Raw genomic sequence first — 22,924 nt, forward strand, 5'->3', positions numbered from 1 at the left:
GTTTTAGTATGTCGTCAAGTGTCCATATTTCCTAGCAACATCTATTGGCTGTCCGGGAAGTACGTACTGCTCAAAGGTGATTATGAAAGGTCGTGGCTAACGGGGAAAGGAGGAAGAGAAAGTTTCTGTCAGTGTTTGAAACATAAAGTTCGTGAACACTTATAATACTTGCTGTTTCCAATGTTACTCGCATCAGCTAGACTATTATTTTCTCGTCATCTTCTTGCTACTAATACTTGTATCGGATTCGTTTTTGCCGGACTTGGCGATGTAGTTCAACAATTTGCAGAGAAAAAATTAATTAAGGATAAACCATATGATTCAAGAAGGACAGGTAAGATAAAAGCATCGATTATATACGTATATAGTCTATAAATACGTAAATAGGTATATTCAGTAATATTCATATGCAAGTAGACTAAGAAATTCATTTATGTTGTAATAACTGCACAGCAACAAATTAATAAAAACATGTACAACATTATTAATTTTGCAAGAACATTATATACGTTTATGTGAAGCTAATGGTTTATTTATCAGTTTATTATTGAGAAAATATATATAAATCGCATCCCGTGTCCTATATTTTGTATGTTCATAATTTTATAAAAATCAATTCTATATTCTGTGTTTTAGTGACATAACTTATCCAAGCAACGATACTAATGATATTAACAATAGTGATAATAATATCAAAATTTCAGTGACGGGCTCTTGCGGTTATGAATATTATACATATTTCGATAATTCACTTAAACAGAAGGAACTGTAACTGCTTTCCATTTGGAAATGAACTGTTTAGAATACTTCGGGAGGTGTGTGTGTGTGGGGGGGGGGCTAAGATCCTGAGACTTCATTGTATTATGTTTACAAATGTTTATCCTCCGGGACTTTTTTTTTTTTAAGAGTTTAAGAAATCCCTATCCCATGTTCTAAGATAGTTCTACAGAGGTAGAACTTGTTTACAAGGCAATACAATGTGATTACACTATAATACTCTAGCAAGATTGTGATGGGTTACTGTTTTCGGGGAAAAAAAAAAAAAGAAAGTATTGTTTATTTATTCGGGATAATTAAATAAAACAACGCTTTCTCATTGTTCTATCTCACAGCATTTTTAACTAAATTTGCACAAAATAAATAAAGAAAGAAAATAAAATAAAGAAAGAAAACGCGATTTTCGTGTCTCCTAGTAATGTGTGGGGGGATTACTGCTACACATGCAGCAATTAAGTGTTGCGAGATCACCGTTTTCGTAAAGGCGAACATCAATTTAAACAATTTTATAACTCTGTGAAAGCAGTAATAATGTCATGTTCCGCTGACCGATTTTAAATATTTTACTTTTTCCCGCTGGTCACGAACCACGAACATGTAGGTGAACGGAAAGCAACATAGTTTCATTCAAAATACTGTCACAGTTTTTTTTTTTTCTTTCTTTCTGATTTTCATACATCTCGCGCTATCAGCATTAGCTGAACATATGCCTGTTCCACTAAATGTGTAGTAAACTAAAATTTAGGAACAGTTTTATTTAAATCTCATTTTAGTTAACTTTTCTCTGATGGTTTTAATTGCATATGTATTTAACTTACCCTGTGATCCGTATATAATGCGATCCGCACTAGTATTTTGTCCTGCTTATTAAGTGAAATCAGACATGAAAATATGACGTAACTGTCGTTTTCTTCTTGTGCTAAGAATAATATATTTGTTAAGGTGGTAAAATAGTTAAAATGACGTATAATATATATATATATATATATATATATATATATCGTAAATGCCCTCTTACAATTATTTTAACACAATACGCAAGACCTTATGAATAACAAAATCTCGATAACGTTACCTCCTGTTAATTAAAAAAAAAAAAAAAATCAATATTTACAATCCCTAATTTATAATCAAAATCTTGAGGAAAGATTTTAAATGCAATAACAAACACTATCTTTTGCAAGAAATATAATTAAATTTGAGAATTATTCAGTTCACTTACTGGAAAATGCAAAGCTGTAAATAATCGTTTGCAACTGCTGTTGTATTTCGACACTCACTCCCCCTGCTTGCAAGGTGTAATTTCCTCCTAGTTAACAGTTTTATTTTTATTATATTTAAATTAAGCAAAAATTCTTTATATATGAATAAAGAACTCTTTGAATCTGATATCAAAATGTGCATAATTAGACGTCAGAATGCAGAGTCTGTTAAAATCGAGGAATAAGAAAATATAAAGTAAATCGGATAAAGCATTATTGAACTACCTGACTATATCAAAAAATAATATGGTGTACCTTTTTAAAATTTTTTCGGCTTAATTTTGTTGGTTCTATATTAATCAAACCACGTAATGATATTTAATTAAATAAACATATTGTAATAACATTTTATGCCCTCTCGGTTAGATTGTGCAAGGGAATTTCCCCGAACGGTAAAACACAAGGGAAAATGCCATTTTTTTTTTTTTTTAAGTTAATGCGATTGCAAAAGTTTTTGAACAAACTGGTTATTAACAGTTTCTTAGTAAGCTTTTCGAGAGTGGTTCTAGTTTTCTAGTTTCAGGAGCAGTTTACCCATTTTTGAATTTCTTACTAACAAAATTTCAGCTGATTCGATTATTCAAGGACTATGAAAGGTTGTGTCTGTCTTTGCCTGTCAAAGTTATTTATTGCTTATCAGTTTTCATCTTTATTATTCTAAGAAATAAAGATAGAAAAATGAGTGGTTTCTGGGTTACGCTTACATCTGTCAAGGTTACTTTAGAATGATTAAAATGCAACAAGGTAATCAAGGGTGGTGCAAGCAGAGTCAGTTTCTCTCGGAAACTGGTTTCCACTAACGTCCGTATTTTCTTCTAGCAAATAACAGAATTATTAATCCATTTTTCATTTTCACCCTTATCGTTTTGTGCCAATTGTACATTATGATTACGCAGTCAGTAAGAACGTTTTAAAACGGCCTTGTATTTAGTGTTACAGAAATATACCGATTATTTGTACTGCAGTTATTTCATATGTACCAAGCCTTTATAAAGTCGGTAAATTTTAAAATAACTTTAGGTTACTTTTTAGAAATATGTTAGTAAATTATCACGAAAACTTTTTTAAAAAAAAAGCCTGACTTTGAATATTGCAAAACTGGATCCACTTAGCAGTTAGCCTTCGGGCTTCTGAAGAATCCACTCACAGTAAAACATTAACTTCTGTTCCTAAAGAACGAAGGCATTCTTAACTTTTATTTCTAAATCTTCGTAGAGGAGTCGCGAGGACAACGCGATATTAGCTCTCAGGTGGTATTCTGACTAGTAAGCGAGGGCTTTGCAACAAGGTGTGTTTATTCGCACAGTTAACAGATACAATATACCGAATCAGTAGTCTTAGTTGCTTCGGCCCGAACCAATATAACTGAACCTAGAATTCGTCCAAAGTTTAAAGATTACGAAGGTCCTCGTGCTATCCAAAAGGGAAAAAAAATCGAAAGGAAAAAAAATTCGTGAACGACCAAAAAAAAAAAAAAAAATGCTTTTATTTATCCATGTTAATATTCAAGAAAAAAAAAAAACGATATTTTAATATTCAAGAACTCCTTAATGATTTATACAATAAAGAAATTCTAGCATGCCTATTTAACTTCTTATTAGCGGTTTACCAAAAGAAGTAACCTGACGCAAGCACTTTTTTTTTTTTTTTTTTAAATAGATCATGCTGGCCTCGAGTTTCATGTTGATACAGATCAGCAGGTTTTTCGGTGTTCCAGAAGGTTGTTATAACCACTCTGAAATCACGCGTTGTGAAGTAATCGGACTACAAACAAAAGCCTGCTCAAAACTGATAACGATCTTTCTTTATAAGTGAATTTGAAGTTTGAAAACTTGCTTACGAAAAATAAGAATTTTAAATTTAAACAGGTCAACTGCCCATTTCGTCAAATGCACACTTATTCAGACTTTTTAAAACTTGTTCCAGAATATTCTTCCATCATAGTATGATGTTCGCTAAATACTTTTCTGAAACTCTGATTTAGAATATATTCCTCAAAAACACTTGTAAAAAAAAAAAAAAACATGCAAAGACAAGGCTTCGAAATATTTCAGTAGCTTTTGGATTTCTGAGTTTCGTGACTTTGGTGAGAATAATGTTTAAATAACTGAAGTAAGGAACTTGGGAAAAAAAAATGTAAATATAAATGAAGACAGTAAGTTGTATTTAGTAGAATAGTGTGCCCTTCCTAGGTGAGTTCTTAGAGTTCCTTCCTTAGAGTTCTTGGAGAAGTCATGTAGTAATAATAATAATAATAATAAAAACCAACATTAGCCGTAAAACAGTAAGATTTTTGATTTGTTTCACTTTTAAAGCGTTTGTTTGCTAACTATTAGCGTATGCTACCTATTTTTGTTTATTTATTTTTGTTTACCAGAAGTGCGAAGTACTGTACTTCATGTATTCGGATACTTCGTTCGCATATTCTGTCAAAAAAATTAAATAATAGTCGACAATGAATGTAGGCTTTACTATACAAAGGATTCATTTTGAAGATATATGTGAGATCTATCACTCATTTTTAATGGAGCTTCCGTAGCCTCAGTCGGTACAGACGAAACCTATTAGTTTGAAACACTGAGTTCGATTTCCGTCTATGACAGTGGTTCTTAACCTGGGGTGTGTGCACCCCTGGGGATGCGAGAAAGCATTTCCAGGGGTGCAGAGAAGTTTCTAAATTTTCGATGGAAACTACCGGCTGACCGCCTGTGAGAAACTAGCGAACTCCACGTCGACTTTTGGAACCCCCACTCCAACCCTCTCTACCTTTGCCTCAGCGCATCGCACTTACTAGCACATGCAGTACAATAAGAAACTGGTTGATATGCGCACGTGTTCGCATACTCTGAGTACGAACATTAACGAGGTGGATTGCCCCATAAACGAATCCTAATTTTCTTTAATTAACAACATTAACCAGTGACTAAAACCCATACCGGATACGATCAATTGATTACATAAAGGTTTTCTGCAAATTTTGAAAAATTATAATTATTATTTTATTGATTGTAGTAACCCTCGTTATGTCGAAAAACGTCAATGGAAAGATGATTATGTTGCTTATGGATTCACTTGTACAACAGAAAAAGATGGTACACAACGACCACAATGCATTTTATGTTATTTATTTTTCAATAAATAAATTATCTTGCAATAGATGTAATTTTCTAAATAAAGAAATAGAAACATCCCATTTTCAAGAGGATGCGAGAACTTATTTTTAGATTCAAGGGGGTGCCGATCACTAAAAAGGTTAAGATCCACTGGTCTATGAAGCGAGGAACCTTTACCAGGTCTTTTCGACTAAAGGTGAGTTAGCCGATCTCAAAAAATATAACTTCATGCAGGATGGAGGTTTTTCATCCCTCAAAAACAGACAAATTGGTCCCGTGAACCCACAGATCTAAGAACACTTCGGGGAACAATGGTCGTCCCCGGCTAGAAAGTAGTAACTTTTGACCAGTACCTTCATCTCGGATCCAAATGCCAATACTGGTATCCTGGATACTCCCATACGACAACAACAACAATGGGTTATTATTATTACCAGGTTTAATAGATTCTGTCATAATGTATGGCACTCAATAGCGTAATTACTTACTCTAAAATCTTACAATGTAGGGGTTCCCTAAGAGCTCAGATGGGTCTAATTAAGCTCCGAAGGAGATCAACAAAAATTCTGAAAGTTTCAAGAGGGTGCAGCGAAAGCTAATTGAAGGGAGGATCCAAAATCATAGGCACGCTACTTATCGCACTCTACTTCAAAATATGATATACAATACGAAAAACAAAAGTTATTAAAAGTGAAATTATTTAGATATGAAGGAAAGAAGAAAAACGAATTTTTTAAAAACAAAATTGGAATTACTGAGTGATATTTGTAGCCTTAGGTTCATTTCCTTAAATTTAAGCATAAGAATATATATGGAAATCTTTTATTTTATGCAATATCCTACTTAACCAAGTATTTTTGGTTACAGTTCATTTATGATTATGCCATAAAATGTGAAAGGCATCTGTTTCATTGATTGGCGAAAATCGTAATATCAAAGCCCTACGTAGTGTGAATTTATAGGTGTACGGAAGCAGTATGAACATATAAATTACCTTTTAATCAAGGATAAAACGTTTGAGAAATGATAATTAACATTAGAAATATGAAACAGTTATGAATAAAATCCAGGATATAAAGTAATATGACAATTTAAATAATACATAAAATAACGAGATATAGAATTACTAAATAATAATAATTTTTTTAATGTCAAATAATACTTTATTATCTGTCTAATAAATTACATACATATACATACAATTTAATTCTACATACAATTTATGTGATACACATAATACACACATTTATATAATACATATAATACTCATATTTATATAATACATACAATTTAAGAAATAATACTACAATTTTTCACTTGTGGTTCAATTCAGATTCCAATTTATCTCATACTTTGTACAGTGTGCAGGTCATAGCACAGTAATTTGTGTTATTAGTAGGAATAATGATTTTTGTAATAATAGTTTACAATCAGTTATAGTTCAGTTACACAGGATAGATTACACGATTATCTATCTATCTATCTATCTATATAATTTTTTTCCTGTACAGCAGTGTTTCTCAAACTTCAGATATCCGCGTACCCCTTCTTAAAATTTCATTATTACCAAGTACCCCAATTAATTAATTAAAAAATAAATTAATTAATTAAAATTAATAAATTAATTTAAAATATTAATTAAAATTAAAGGAAAATGCAAGGACTCACAGAGAAGATGGGTAGCCTTCTGAGGGGATGGTGCAGAACATCAGTAGAGTGGAAGTGACGGCGGCCATGAAGAGGATGAGGAATGGAAAATCTGTGGGCCCCGACAGGATTCCAGTGGAGGCATGGAAGGCACTGGGGGAAGAGGGAATTGACCTGCTGTGGGACCTGTTCATGAAAGTTTGCCAACAGGAAAATATACCCGAGGAATGGAGGGAGAGTACTCTTGTCCCCATCTACAAGGGTAAAGGGGATGCACAAGACTGTAAAAATTACAGACGAATAAAGTTGATGTCCCACACAATGAAAATTCTAGAAAGGGTTCTTGATGGAAGATTGAGGAAGGAGGTGGATATTGCAAAGGAACAATTTGGCTTTATGCCTGGAAGATCAACAACAGATGCTATCTTTGGGTTACGGCAGATGATGGAAAAGTTTCGAGAGAAACAACAAGAGCTACATCTGGCATTTATTGAACTGGAGAAAGCATACGATAGAGTGTCAAGGCAAGAAGTCTGGAGGTGTCTGAGGGAGAAGAAGGTTCCGGAGAAATATGTCAGTTTGGTGCAGGAAATGTACAGAAATGTGAAGACAAGTGTTCGGACCTGGCTGGAACAGACAGAAAGTTTTCAAGTAACAGTTGGCTTGCATCAAGGGTCAGCATTAAGCCCGTTTCTGTTTAACATTGTGATGGAGGTTCGTCAGAAGGAGGTGAGAGAAAATGCGCCTTGGACAATGTTGTATGCAGATGACATCTTGCTGTGTGCAGATTCAAGAGAAGAAGCAGGAACTATTTGGAGAAAAGTACTGGAAGAGAGAGGTACTGGAAGACTGAGCAGAAGTAAGACAGAGTATATGTGTTGCACAGTGGGCAGCGGCCAGGAGACAGATCTGGAGCTGGAAGGAAATGTCATCAGGACGGTGAGGGACTTTAGATACTTAGGTTCAACAGTGGAAGAAAATTGAGGAGCTGAGGAGGAAGTGAGATGCAGGATACAAGCGGGTTGGAGGAACTGGAGGGAGATGGCTGGAATGTTATGCGATAAGAGGATGCCGATCAATCTGAAAGGCAAAATCTATAGGACGGTAGTGAGGCCAGCTATGACGTATGCTATAGAAACTGTGGCCCTGAGGAAAAATAACATCAGCAGGATGGAAGTAGCAGAAATGAGAATGCTTAGGTGGATGTGCGGTGTGACCAGAAGGGATCGTCTGAGAAATGACTATGTGAGGGAACAGTGAAAGTTACGAACTTAGGACGAAGATACAGGAGGCAAGGTTGAGATGGTTTGGTCATGTGATGAGGAAGGTGGATGAATATGTGGGGAGAAGGGTCATGCAGATGGATGTGCAAGGAAGGAGGAAGCGTGGGCGGCCAAAGAAGAGATGGAGGGAGCTGGTAGAAGAGCACTTGAGGATGAAGAACTTGGATATGGTGACAACCCAAGACAGGAGGATGTTGAGGAGACTCATCATCAACAGTGACCCCACTTAAGTGGGAGAAACTGCAGAAAAAGAAGATTAATTAAAATTAAATATCTATTTTATTTGAATTTATATGTTCATGTAAACAAAAAATATGATTTATTTTTAAATTTTGGTTCTCTAGAGATGTCAGACGACACACTCATCAATTTCATTTGATCCAGATGCAATATCAACGTTTTCTTGTTGCTTACAGCTACTTGTATTTGCCATATTGCTCTCTTTTGGGGGTTTTATGAATCCAATCTTTAACCAAATCTTACGTAAGAATTTGAAAGCTAAAAAAAAAAAAATACTGTATTTACTCGAATATAACTCTAACTTTTTTCCCAAAATTAAAGCTAAAAAATTGTGTTGTGAGATACGTTTCGGAAACTAAAGTTTTCAGGGGAAAAAACTGAAAATGGTGCGACTTACCAAGAAGCTCCTACTCGCTATCACTACTTTTGGCATCGAGAACAGTTTCTTTGTGTGCATCGTCAAAGTCATCTACCCAAATAGCATCATCTTCTTTCCCATTATTTCAAGCAAAAATTACCAGTAATTTACAAGACTTGAGATGCGTAGAGCAGCGAAGAACTGCATATGATTGGTGCGGTATTAACAAAAGATCGCGCGAAACAAAAACAAATTAGCATTTCAATAGTTGAGTTGAAATGCTAATTCCCTTCAATCGAATTCCATAATATCTGAAACACATTCACAATATATTTCTTAGTTTTAATACGTTAACGACAGGGGTGGTGTCAAGCAAAACCATATGTTCCACCGGCAACATATGGCTTTGCTTGGTCTATACAGCAGTTTCTGTTGGAGAGGGGATGTGATTCATTAGTTCGTGCCGTTTTATTCCTGTTGTCTCTAATTGCACTGTTTGTTGAAAAATATAATGACTCCTTTAATTATGCATAGTCGAAAATTGCCACGTACCCCCTAACGACCTTTCGCGTATCCCCGGGGGTACGCGTACCACACTTTGAGCAACACTGGTGTACAGAATGCTACGAAAATATTTTATTTAAATTGCATGGGTAATGATATTAACGATGCGCCTTACATCTTTTTTCACATACATATTTACAATGATCCATTTAAATTTATAATGATTCAGTTTTCATTAAATCGATTATAATATTTACTTGTCTTTGGGTGGCATTTCTGATTTCTTCCTCGAAGCTTTGCAGAGCTTATCTTAGGAAGATAGTAGATGGCGATGGTTTTGTGGTTTTGTTTCTATACCCATCGCAAAGCAGGTGTTGATTTTACTATTTGTAGGTGGATGCTTAGAAGACTACTATTGCTTGTGCACGGTTTAACTTTTTTGCAAGTGGTGTTGGATTTGGGTATGGTAGGTTCGCGTCCTTGTAATGGTGTTTTTTGAGAGGGTATATAATAATAATAATAATAAAACAATGGTATAAAAAATTAATGAGTGAAACTCAAGATATAAAAGGAATGAATTAAAACCAAATTATAAAAATAGTAGATAAAATCCAAGATATTAAAAGATAATGAAGAAAACCCAAGATGTAAATAAAAAAGGAAAAAAATAACAGAATAAACCCAAGATAATGAATAAGATTCAAGTTATAAAAGTTAATCGATAAATTCCAATATGTCAAGTAATTGCATAAATCCAAGATATGAAAAAATGAATAAAAGCTAAATATGAAATTAAAATGTGAAATTACGTGCAGGAATACCTTATGGGAAAATAATAATATAAAAGGATGTGTAATTTTGAACCAGAACTTGATGACCGAAATGAAAATAAACACGATATCAAGATTCACTTTACTGGGTGATAGCCGTTTCAGATTTCATTCTTCTTAGAAATGAGGAAGAAGAAAAGTTAGAAGCACTTCTTGTATAGTGATTGGATGTAATTTGGATTACTTTTTATTCAAAAAATGAATGCAAAGAAACCTCTGTAATGATGTAGGGCAATGAACATTAATGGCTTTATATATAATTTATCTCTTTCTCTAGAACCGTTAAAAAAGTGTCAGAATAGATAATTTTTTAATGGCAATGGATCACTCTCTGTTGCGACTTGAATATGTTTATAGAAGTTAAATTATACTATACTATACTATCACTGTTCTGCGTTATTTCTATATTATGAGAGCCTCTGTAATTTATTCAGTATCATCGATAATAACCTTAGGGGTTTGAATCCGTCTATGACCGAAAGAACATTTATCTGTCTTACTACTTGAAGATGAGCTGGCCAATCTCATGCGGAAATGTTTTGCTTCCTTCTTGAGTTTTTCAATGCCGCATAAACTGGCCAGAAGAACGCACGCAGTGAACAAACATAATACACTAATCTCATAGCTTTTAGTTTCTTTGATCATAACTTTATATAGCCAGTAATCTTTATCTGGTGAGCACATCAAGTTATGCGTTATTTTTTATTATGTTGAATAGCTAGTCTTTATTTTAATTATAAATAGAATCGAACCTGAAGCCTTTTTTTCTGGCGTTTTAGTAGTATGGGACACGAAACGTTACGATCGGGGCGGCTCGTGCATAGACACTACGGAACTGCAGCACCCCCAATTTTTCTCGATATATAAATATATTAATTTATTTATTTATATTTACTTGTAATATTTAATTTTATCATCAGTCCTATACAATTCTCTTATTTTATATAAAAAATAATAAAAATCCATCTTGTAGAACTTAGGAGGGCGAAGGACGCTAGCAGCGCTGGGTTTACCACAGTGTCATATTGCTACGCGCGCAACCATATGCACGTCATAGTGAGATGCGAGCTATTAGCGTAATGCGGCACTGTCCGTCGCGCAGTTCCACTGTTGTTTATATGTAGTTTGTGCCCGTAGTAGAGTGTTCGTAGTGCTTATCGTGTTTACTCCGCCTCTTTAAATATCTGCACAATTACAATTAAAAAACAATTAAATTTTTGAACATTATTGGGATTATGATAATGGATTTTATTTTTAAGTAATTTTGAATTATACTAAACTGTATAATTTTATCGATAATAAACAATATTTTTTCATGAAACAAAAGAAGAAGAATATATTTCATTTTTAGGTAATTTTGAATTACACCAAACTTTAATTTTATCGATAATAAACAATATTTTTTCATGTTTATTTTATTTTTTTAATTTTTATCATAATTTTGATATTTTATCCAAACACGTATACACCGAACTTACAGTGTGTATGTATATTTCGAAAGTTGCAGCACCCCCACGATTTGACGCCACGAGCCGCCACTGGTCACAAGGTACCTTGCATATAATAAATGTAATTGGGATCTCTCTTTCTCTCTCTCTCTCTCTCTGTGTGTGTGTGTGTGAGAGAGAGAGAGAGAGAGAGAGAGAGAGAGAGAGAGAGAGAGAGAGAGAGAGAGAGAGAGAGGGAGGGGGGGGAGAGGGAGAGAGAGAGAGAGAGAGAGAGTACACATTTGGAATAAATTGATTAGAAGGAAAGATAAAAGAGTCACTCTCACTGGTGAGATTTAAAATATATAAATTACTGTAACTTAAACATTTTTTTTTTAATGGCTCTGTGGAAAGAGATGCTGCAACCAAACAAATGAAAACATATAAAGCCCCAAGTATGGAGGAGGAATAGCAAAGAATTATTGAGTACAGTTATCACATAAAAAGAAGCACTAAATGGCAATGTGGCCACTAACGTTATTATGTAACACTTGTATTTCTAAGAATTATGCAAAGCAGAATTAAAGGCACGTTTGAGAAACATTTAAGAGAACAGTAAATGGGAATTACGAGACTGAGATCTACAAATGATGCATTCTATACTATTTTACAATTAAAAAAAAAATCACTATTGCTGCTTTATAGACATTTGTTTGAAGTAATGGGCAGAAATAAGTTGTTTGACATTTTAAAACAAAAAATTAAATAAAAATAAAAGCGGGAAAATGCTCAATCTCATATTCTAGTACTGTAAAGATACCAATACAGCTAAAACTTCTGAAATGTCAATCGAAAAAAGTTTCGTGTGATGTCCACTCTCACCATGTTCCTTTACCTATGCCTGACGAATTATTATTATTATTATGGGCAACTCCAATAAGTCCTTAGACTCATCGTGAGATGCCCTAAACATCATGTCAAGAACTATTCGGCATTCGCACAGTAACTATTATACTTTGCTTTGAACTTATGCACAGTCATGGCACCCCACAACAGACTGTGGCAGCTTATTCCACTCATTGACCACTCTCCAAGTAAAAAACGTAGTTCTAACACCCTTGCTAACTACACTATTGCTCAGTTTCCATGGATGGCCCGTAGCTCTCCCACCACCAGACCTGTTCTGAGAAATTTCCTCTGAATTAATCTTGTAGAAACCCCTCAGGAATTTGAATGTCTCAATCATATCACCTCTTTTCCACCTATAAACCAATTTCTGTAACCCACAGATCTCCAACCTCCTCTCGTAAGGTTCATTCCGTAGACCAGCTACCATCTTGGTCACTCGCCTCCACTTCCTCCCACATCAAGAAGAAACCCTGGTGCCCAGATCTGGGCAGTAGTCAAGACGGGTCTTATCAAGGCTCGCTAAAGAGGAACAATAACCTGCTTGTCTCTGTTCGTCCAAGTATTCTTCGGTAATAACCAAGTGATCTGATGAGCTGATTTAGCCACTTTTGCTATGTGCCCTAAAATTTCAACTCTCTATCCACCAACACTCCCAAATCTCTGGCTTCGTCAATTTCCTGGAGTACAGTTCCATGAATGTGGTATACTGCTGCTAATCGTTTCAAAATGGATAACGTTACACTTTGCCACATTAAACCGATATCCTTAGCCCAGTCTGCCAATCTATCCAAATCATCTTGCAAAATGTGTATTCACTATTGCTCTACCCAACTTTGCATCATCGGCGAATAAATGAACAGTTCCTCTCAGATCCTTTCCTATATCATTAATGAACAAATTAAATAGCAGTGGTCCAAGAACAGAACCCGGCGGCACACCACTAGTCACAGGCCTTCTTTTGGACTCTACTCCTGAATAAACCACACTCTGATATCTCTCCATCAACCACCCTTCTATCCATCTCACCAATCGTATATCCATCCCATGTGCTGCAATTTACTGATTAGAATTTCATGTGGTATCCTGTCAAAGGCCTTGGCAAAGTCGCAGTAGTATCACTGTAAACCCATTACCCTTATCCAATTCAGCCATCACTGTATTATAAAACGTGAGCAAGTTACTGAGGCATGAGCTATCCAAAACCATGCTGCAAAACATGCCTAAAACCTCCATATAGTATCCAATTTCCATCTATCTATTCCTGTATTTTGCTCTTGACTAATTTCTCCAATATCTTAACAATGGCTCCTGATATGCTGATAGGTCAGTAATTTGCAACAGCAGTCTTGGAGCCTCCTTTATGCAATGGAACTATTTTCCCCTCTTTCCACCCCTTTGGGACTAACCCAGTTAAATATGGTCAAGGACACTGACAATTCTTTGCTGCTTCAAAAAATATACAGCATACAGAATATACAGAATTGTTAAAAGAGTCCATCCTAGAAACATGGGAATTACATACCAAAATTAGGAAATACAGTTGTTTATCCTTTCCAACTATGTTACAAAGAAGTAAAACTTTAGCGATCATATATAAACATACAAAAGTAGATAAAATATTTAACTAAAAAGTATATTTCATACTAATAAACTGTCATTTATTAGAAATATTTATGAAACGCTTAAAAAAAAAAAAACTACAGTTTCAAAGCCAGACAAAAACATTTGGGTGATTTGAAAGAAGTAATACGTATTCTTTCTGTTTATCACTAAATTGCCTTGATCATTAATGAGTTAATTGTAAACAACATTGGACTACTCAAGGACGATGCCTAGCAAAGTAAGTATACCTGAGTGTAAAAGCCAACTGACAACATTCGTGTACTTACTATCTGAATAATCTCGAACAAAAATTATTACAGAAGGGATATATTTATAGTTTAATTCAACTCTATAAACGTCCAACTATATACAGAATAAACAAAATAAAAATGGGAAACAGTTATTTACCAGAATTAGCTCATGGATATAAATTTGGAAAGCGAAAATTATATAAGACCAGCAAGCGATGGAATAAGATCTGGAACAAGCCAATTTGCCTAAATCCACTAAAGTTCGAAGAGATTACCAGTACCGGTATATGTTAGTCTGCGAAAGAAGATAGGGTAAAATAACTAAAAAGAAGTTTTCAGCTCAAATTCCCGTGTTCGAAATATTTTTTCTGGGTAGTTGACCTGCTATTCAATTCTCGTCGAACTGGCTGCTTCAATTTAATTAAACCCGTAATGTGTGGGGTTTAATTTCGCTTCTGCTGTCAAATACTTTTCACTATGGCTGCTTTATTTTTACCTATTGCTGATCCTTACTACTATAAGTTTCCTTATAGATTTTATCTGATAAATTCACTGTGTCTGCTCGAAGTAGCCAAGACCTCCTAGTTTTTTTACTGTATTAGCCTTAATTGTGAACACTCGTATTCTAAGTCCAACCCTAAACTGTCAACTTTGTGAACTAAAACTTACTTCATAAGTTTCCAAAAAATATTTTATTTCTAGACAGTAAAAAACACATATATATAGATCGGTTATGCCTAATTAGATTTACTTCTTGTTTTTAACGCAAGGTGGTAAATCTTTAGAAACTTGAAAAACGTAAAGATAAATCTTTTGACGAGAGATGGCAGCACATGTTCACTGGATAACAGACAGCAAAGCTGATACAAGACGTCTTACTATTCGTTTGCATATTTATCCATTTCAACAGTTTTGGCATGTTGGATATTTTTTAGTAACTTGAAAGTGACAACTAAATATGAAATATAAAATATTAATAATAATATAAAAATATAAAACGTCATAAAATATTCGATAAGTTTTACCATCGTATCGCGGATGTAAGTAATGCGTCAATAAAACAACTGCCTTTGTTTATATAGATGCATTACTTACATCCACTTATTGCGAAGAGTTTGAGGGTAAAAGACTGTCTGTTAAACAGAACAAAAAGCGTCAGATGATATTAACATTACACATACGCCCATGAGTCATGGTTTCTGTGATATGGCAAAAATAAACAAATACCAAATGATTTTATTATTTGTTTGTTTTAGCAGTTTTTGATTCCAGAGTTTTTGTTTCTAATCTTTACTTTCAAATTTAGGGGATAGAAGCGATGTCGAGATTATTTTTCAGATACGACAAACAGAAATATCGTCAAATAAAGTTCCTACAAAGACATATTTCGGATGGGTTTGTGAATACTTGTTATTACCAGCGAACTCCTACTAAATTGACCTTAATATGGACAGGGTTGGGTTTATATCGTTTTCTTCAGGTCAGCAAACGTTTGCAACATAATCCACGTATAATATGTAAGAAACCTGTTATGTGTACTGTTTGGAACGCTTTAAAGAACAATGTTAACTAATTGCAAAAATCGTTTATAATGTCCGAGAAAAAAGTCACGATTTTTGGGGAAAAAAAGCTCATTAAAATTTGGGCAAGAAGTGGAGAAAGGGCGTAACTTTTACGAATACAAAGATTCGTCAAAAGACAATAAACACACACACACACACACACACACACACACACACACACACACACACACACACACACACACACACACACACACACACACACACACACACACACACACACACACACACACACACACACACACACACACACACACACACACACACACACACACACACACACACACACACACACACACACACACACACACACACACACACATTCTTCAATTTGTGTACCATTCAGATATCTATAGAATAGAAATAAATAAATCTATAAGCTTTGTGATTAAGCGTTTGTCTAACTAATGTTTCAATAACAGATTGATATGTTGTCAAAAGAAATATAAGATGCATTTAAAAGGCGCTTTGAAACTAATTAAAATAATACTTATCATACAGCCTCATACGCAAACCGTTTTCTCTGGGAACAGTTTTGGATCAAAAGATACGATTCTAAGCTCAATCTCTCTCTCTTTCTAATCATCACACTCCTCATTTTAAGCATTTTTCTCCAACAGAGTGAGGCAAATCTCGTGAATCTTATGTTATTTGTTATAAGAATATCATAAGATCTTATTTATCAAAAGAAAGCTCTGTCTTATTTCTAATAAGAAAGATAAGAAACCCCCCTTAAATTTGATAATACTGAGATCTCGAATCAAGATCATATTTCTCTTCTTGAGCTGACTTAATCTCTGGCCTTTTGAAAAGACAAACAGCTTCCAAAAAACTTAGCTTCATATATACAATTTCCAACTCAGTAAAAATTCTATAGTCACCCAACCTTAGAATGCTGTTTTCGCATTTGTACCAAAGTTTTATCTAGAGTGCTATTCAGACGAGGGTATTCAGCTTAACCACCGTACCGGCCTTGACGTGTATACACGTCCATAATTATATGGATACCCAGGGTCCATTGAAGTCAATCTAACTTGATATTATAGAAATAATATGGATACGAAGCGTATATTTTTGATATATTTTATTCTTGTGGTCGTATGGGTGGTTAATATATGATCCTCATGTTTCAGGTACACGCCAAATTCACTCAAGAATATCACACCTTTTCTGTAAGCATTTTCGATACAGAATATTGCAACGTTGAATTTGCAAAATGGACAATAATGATTTTTTTAAATACAGAGAGGGAGAAATATTTTGTTGTCTGCAAAAGTGTATCGCTTTGATATGGGTACGAAATATTGCACACAAAACAATACGTTACTAAAATACATAATTAGACATGTTTATGTCTAATTAAGTTATGAACTGTGTGGCTTAAGGATCAGCCTTTGTAGTATCCATGAATATGAACTAATAATATCTTTATTCTTGAATTTACATAGTATAAGTTCATTTTTGACATGTAGCTCCATCTAGTGGTTATTTCAAGATATAGAATCTAACATTCTCTCAAAAATATAATGCAAAATATAGTCTATTTACCTCAAGAATCCGTTAGTTTTTTCAGGTAGCAGAAAATAGGAATCGCATACATGCTTGTAGATAGTTATAATAATAATAGTAATAATAATAATAATTTCACATTGGCGAGGTTATCTTCTTCAATATATGTTCATTTAGTACACTTAAATATATTGTAACGCCCTCTCATTAAATGGAGCACATAACTTTGAAATGTAACGTTTATTATATAAGCTATTATTATAATATCGTCTGCTACTACGCATCCTTTATAAATATCAGTCTGCAAGTCAAAGTTAATATTTCCGAACGAAAAAAAAAAAAAATTTAAATATATTATTTTCGCTGATTTATTATTCCATGTTTATTAATCAGTTTTTGAATTTTTCTTAAGGTGTATTTAATCATTTTCTGTTCATTCATTTTCAGGCAATATGATGGCAGGGGGATTATGTTTTGCCCCACTCGTGCATGCTTGGTACATGTGGCTAGATCACAGGTTTCCAGGTAGGAAACCACTAACCGTTGTTAAAAAACTGTCCTGTGAAATGGCGACAGGCCCACCGCTTGTACTGGCAGTGATGGTAACTGTCGGCTATCTGGAAGGCAAATCAGCAAGAGAGAGTTACAAGGAATTTAAGGACAACATAGGGGCAGTACTTCTGGTAATTGTTAATTGTTGACTAATATTTAATGTAATTTTGTCTTTATTAAGAATAGCGTGGTAAAAATAGTTTAAAATATATTCAAATCCAAATGCTTGAATTTAAACAAACACTCTGTAATTTAATTTTTATTTAATCAATATTACAAATTTATTATTTATCATATCACAGATTTATTTATTTATTAAATATATCCGCATACGAAAACATTTATTTATTTAAAGTTAAACATATTATATTTCATTAATTAAAGTTTTATTTTTGTTAAAAATTATAGTTCATAAATAATTGTTTGAACTGTATCTTCCATCATATATTGTTTAACACGGTTTCCTTTTTAATTTTTTTTAATCATAATTTCTTAAATTCATCGAATTTCGACATTTAGAAATGGAGACACTAATGTAAAATTAAGTTGTAAAGCAACTTAATTTTACATTAGTGTTTATGATAACTCGACTCAAGCTACATTCTAAATAACGTGCAATTGATTGAAACATTGATATCATATTTCTATTATATACTACATATTCAAAATATGGTGAATAAAACAAAACTTAATGTGTGAGTTTAAATTGAACTTTTAAAAAGTTTGGTTACATTATATATGATGCATGAAATAGTCATAAGGAATGATCGGCATTTGTTCTTTAGTTGAAAGATGTAGGTTAGAATCTCTTTTACGATGCGAGGAAACCTTGGCCAGTCCCATAATGCCAATGCCGTAATTCTTTGATGCAAAGAATACTTGAAACCCTGAAACGACCATTTACCCTTGAAGCTGTAGAAGCGGAAGCCATTACTGTACATCGAGATATGCTAAACGTATCAGAGAATTCATTTCCAAAAGTCTTTACTTACAATAACTGCAAAAATCGGCTTGTTAGATTCTTAAATTGCCGAAGTGAATGCCTAAAACTTGCTAGAAGTTGCCACTACAAGCTTTGGTAGGCCTAACTGTGGTGGAAACAAAGCGACACGAGAAAGAGACCATATAAATTTGAAGATAGTTTTGGAAATTGAACCAGCCTTCAACTTTTCGAAATATTACTTCAACTTCAAGAGTTCAGTCCTCGACTAGATCAAGCGAGATCAAAGGTCAGATGGTAGGACATCTATGATCGGTTTGTGAACACTCTTTTCAGGTGATTTGGCAAAACAGAAAAACTACACAAACTGTGCATTTATATGCCTGCAGAAGTTTTATTGGAATGTTCACATTTGTGGAATGAATCCAGATTTATATTCCTTTATCCAGAATGTAGCTTCCGTGCAATTTACAAGTGGTACAACGATATATAGAGGAGTCACGTGGTATGGATTATGTCACTGATATTTCTGTAAGAACGGTTCTGATGCTCAAAAACCTAAATAATATTTGAGATGGTCATCGTGTAATGTTGTTCTGGTCTGAAGGTATTGCTTCTTAAAATTGTACTGCAATCATCCCTTACTGACTTATTGAGAAATAAGGACACTCTGGATCTGTTCCAGAATTTGTTTTTCTTAAAATGATACAATAATATTTTGAGAAATTAAAATGCAAACTTTACAGATGAGATTGATAAAGCTATATAGTTACTCGTTATCTTATTATTATTTATTGCTTTGTTTCAGGTAGACTGGGGGTTTTATGCACCCCTTCAATCCTTGAACTTCTATTTCCTTCCAACCAGATACAGAGTGCTGTACGTTTGCGTGATTAGTTTATTTTATAACGTCTTCCTTTCCTACATCATATATAAGGTAAGTTACTTTAAATGAATTCATTGAAGGTTTTTCCATAGTCCACGAAACCATAACGATATTTGCGTATTCGATTCATATCGTGTCGCATTCAAGCAGTTATTAAGACAAACAAATATTCTATAAGTAGTTACAATTTACAGAATGAAATATAAATATATTTGATGTAGTTTTTTCTTAAGCAAGAAGAGGTGAAAATGTGAAATGGTACAGATATGAAATACACAGATTGAAAGCATTTATAACTTATAATATAAGGGGAACGCAATCCGTTTACTACTGGCAGAAATATGGGTATTTGTTTTTTGTACTTAGAAATCTGATTGTTCTCAAGTTCCTTTATGCTTGCTTTAACTTATTTAAATCGCATGATCAAAATATATTGAAAGGCAATTCAGTAAAAAGTCGAATATAATACCGATAGCTGCTAATTATTATTATTATAAGACTCCCGTTGTACGGCCGAAATATAGTCTCGTTAGCAGTTACAATTAAATCCAAAGTTTTCAAATAATTTTCAATAATTTCAAAAAAAATAATAAATTGTTCATCACTCTAAAATAGATTACATAATCATTTACCAAGTGTATATGTGTGCGCGCGCACGAGCATACAATTTTACTTAGTGATTATAAGAATATTATTAATCCAGTGATGTTATAGCTGGATGAGATAGAAACTTTTTAAGTTTCTATCTTATCCGACTATAACACCACTAAATTAATGATATTCTTATAATCTATGATTTATTTTGCCAGATTGAAGCCTCTTTGTTTTCAATAATTGACTGAGTGAATTTCTAAGCATTAAAACAAGTTATTTAATTTCAACAGAGCAGTGGACATGATATATCTAACTCCTAAACACAAATTGGACGTATTTCTTCCCAGAATCTAAACCGTTATTCACAGGAAAAGGAATATACATTTCAATCGTATTTTAATAAATATATAGATTCATAAATTAACAAACGCCATGATAATGGAAATTCATGTCCTCGCTGTATGCATATACTATTGAATATTGTCTTGCATGTCTTGTGTATTGATGCAGCTTATCCAAGCTATTTTTTGTACTGCAAGTAAGTGGACATTGCTATGTCCACTTACACGTTCTACTATCTGGAATACTGTTTGTCGTGTGTTATGCATATGATGTCATTTTCATTTTAATAACTATTGAAAATTGATATAAACCAAATGAAAAGATGTGAATTATACCTTCCATCAAAATGTCGAGCTTTCTAGTTCGATATTTGATGAAGGATGTATATATTGATATCTGGAATTTTGAACAAATATCGAACGTAAATAAACTAATTAGTGCAATTACAACGCTGTGATAATTAGATCTAAATCGCTTTTTTAAAGTATTTCTTCCAAAAAATTTTGAAACCGAGTTAGTAATAATTATTAGTGTTTCAAAAACAGGAATTTAACGCCTGCTAAATCTCGTTACCAGATTTCATAATTACGATATTGTGTATAGTCTCGTATACATTCTTAAGAAATCATACGAAATTATTTCATTAATTTTGTAATCTAGGAAGAAAACAAACAGCTTCTGAAAGATGGCGCTTCAAGGGAAGAACAGCAACCACAAAAAGAAGAACAACAGCAGACTCCGTACCAAAAAAGCGGAATTCTGGAACAGACGACCTGTCAAGTTCTTAAAGGCAGTGGAATACAAACCTCCACGGAAATCCAGTAGCCTCCGTCCACTGGAGAATCAAGTACTCTCAAAACGGGATACAACTGACGTCATCAATTCGAATTTGACTAGCTAATTATTCTCCACGAAGGTTATCGTAACAGAAATATTATTCGGGTGATATTTAAGAAAGCGTTAGAAATGTAAATAAGTTAAGACAAGACCGTGAAGAAGTAAGAGTCCGTTATCCTTAAGTGTAATGATATTCAGTACGCAGAAGGATCTCAAAATGTATCTAAATGATTATTCTTCACTGTACAGTTGTAACTAATGTGTATATTTGAAAGAACTCTTTTCTCATTAAATGATAGCTTGAAATTTATGACATAATACCAGCATGAAGTCTTTTTTATGAAGACGGTTATAGGCAATTTTGTACATGTATACCTATTGTGATAACAAGTTTATATCTTCTTGAATGTTTATGATTCAAGGCTTTTGTTGTCAGTTTTCAATAAGTGGTATTAATATGTTGCGAAGTTATATTCCGAAATGCGAATCGGAACTTATCTTTCATTTTTCTGTCTTACTGTTTATGCTTCATCGTATTAACTAAGGTTTAGCTGAAGTACTTTGATCTGTCCACGCTTTCACAGATTTTGATTTTTTTTTAAAAAAAAGCTTATATATTAAAATTTTAAAATTCAATCGTACAACAAATCATTGGCTCTTTAATCGTTACTCAAAGGAATGATTAATGAGTTTTAATAAAAAAAAAAAAAGACGAGGGGAGAAAGATAAATGCCTCTGATTGGGCATTACTGCATGTAATGTTCAAAACAGATCTAATTGTGTACGAGAAAAAATAGAAATTTATGAAAATATGAAGATTATTCCAGTGTGTTTTCATTGTTTGGCTGTGTGTTACTGCATGAAGCAAGTCAATAGCTTTTATAAACTGTATGTTTTAGGGAGCATTTCTGGATTTAAAAGATATGTTTCGCTTTTTTCATTATCTCAGTTACCAATATTACTTAATTCACTTGAATTTTATCCTTTTTTAAAATCTTAATTTACTTACATTCTCTTTTTTTCCGTGACTTAATTTTTGGTCACGCAATTTTGTGTGTTATATACATGCACACGTTTACAATATATTCTGTTATTTGTTAATAGTATTTTTGATAAACTTTTGTAAATCAGAAATATAATTGATCAATCAGCTCTTTATTATCTTTTTTATATAAAACGGATCATTTTTACAATGATGTTTTTATATGAACCTTTGGTTGATGTAATTAAATATTTTATATTTTTACAAATGATTTCTGTATTATTAAATTGCATTTTAAAACGAGAATCCGTTGTGTTATTATTATTATTATGGGTATTATTATTATTATTATTAAAAAAATAATAATAATTATTATTTGTGATTCTGACGAAACAGTGCAAACCTCTTGTGAAATGAATACGTTGGTTTTTAACCAAAAAAAAATTAATTTACATCCTCTGTCCAAAAAGAAACCGAACTTTTCGAAAATAGAAGAAAC

General features: G+C 33.3%; 1 protein-coding gene across 1 annotated transcript; it reads left to right on the plus strand.

Moving 5' to 3' along the window:
- The first annotated feature begins 84 nt into the window (after window positions 1–84).
- Window positions 85–22,374, plus strand: LOC150096736 (mpv17-like protein 2). The gene is made up of 4 exons (XM_090408507.1): window positions 85–334; window positions 17,740–17,975; window positions 19,593–19,721; window positions 21,267–22,374. The coding sequence occupies exons 1-4, from the start codon at window positions 181–183 to the stop codon at window positions 21,429–21,431; spliced, it is 684 nt and encodes a 227-aa protein (XP_090264633.1). The 5' UTR covers window positions 85–180; the 3' UTR covers window positions 21,432–22,374.
- Window positions 22,375–22,924: the final 550 nt, after the last annotated feature.

Source organism: Typopeltis vanoorti, chromosome 18 (genome assembly GCF_054136105.1).
Source record: "Typopeltis vanoorti isolate ZY-2024b chromosome 18, IOZ_Tvanoo_1.0, whole genome shotgun sequence".
In the NCBI taxonomy this organism is placed as follows: domain Eukaryota; kingdom Metazoa; phylum Arthropoda; class Arachnida; order Uropygi; family Thelyphonidae; genus Typopeltis; species Typopeltis vanoorti.

Coding starts and splice junctions, on each gene's coding strand:
- LOC150096736 (XM_090408507.1), top strand. CDS start 181: ATGTTACTCGCATCAGCTAGACTATTATTTTCTCGTCATCTTCTTGCT. Junction 335..17,739: donor ATATGATTCAAGAAGGACAG/GTAAGATAAAAG, acceptor ATTCATTTTCAG/GCAATATGATGGCAGGGGGA. Junction 19,722..21,266: donor TTTCCTACATCATATATAAG/GTAAGTTACTTT, acceptor TTTGTAATCTAG/GAAGAAAACAAACAGCTTCT.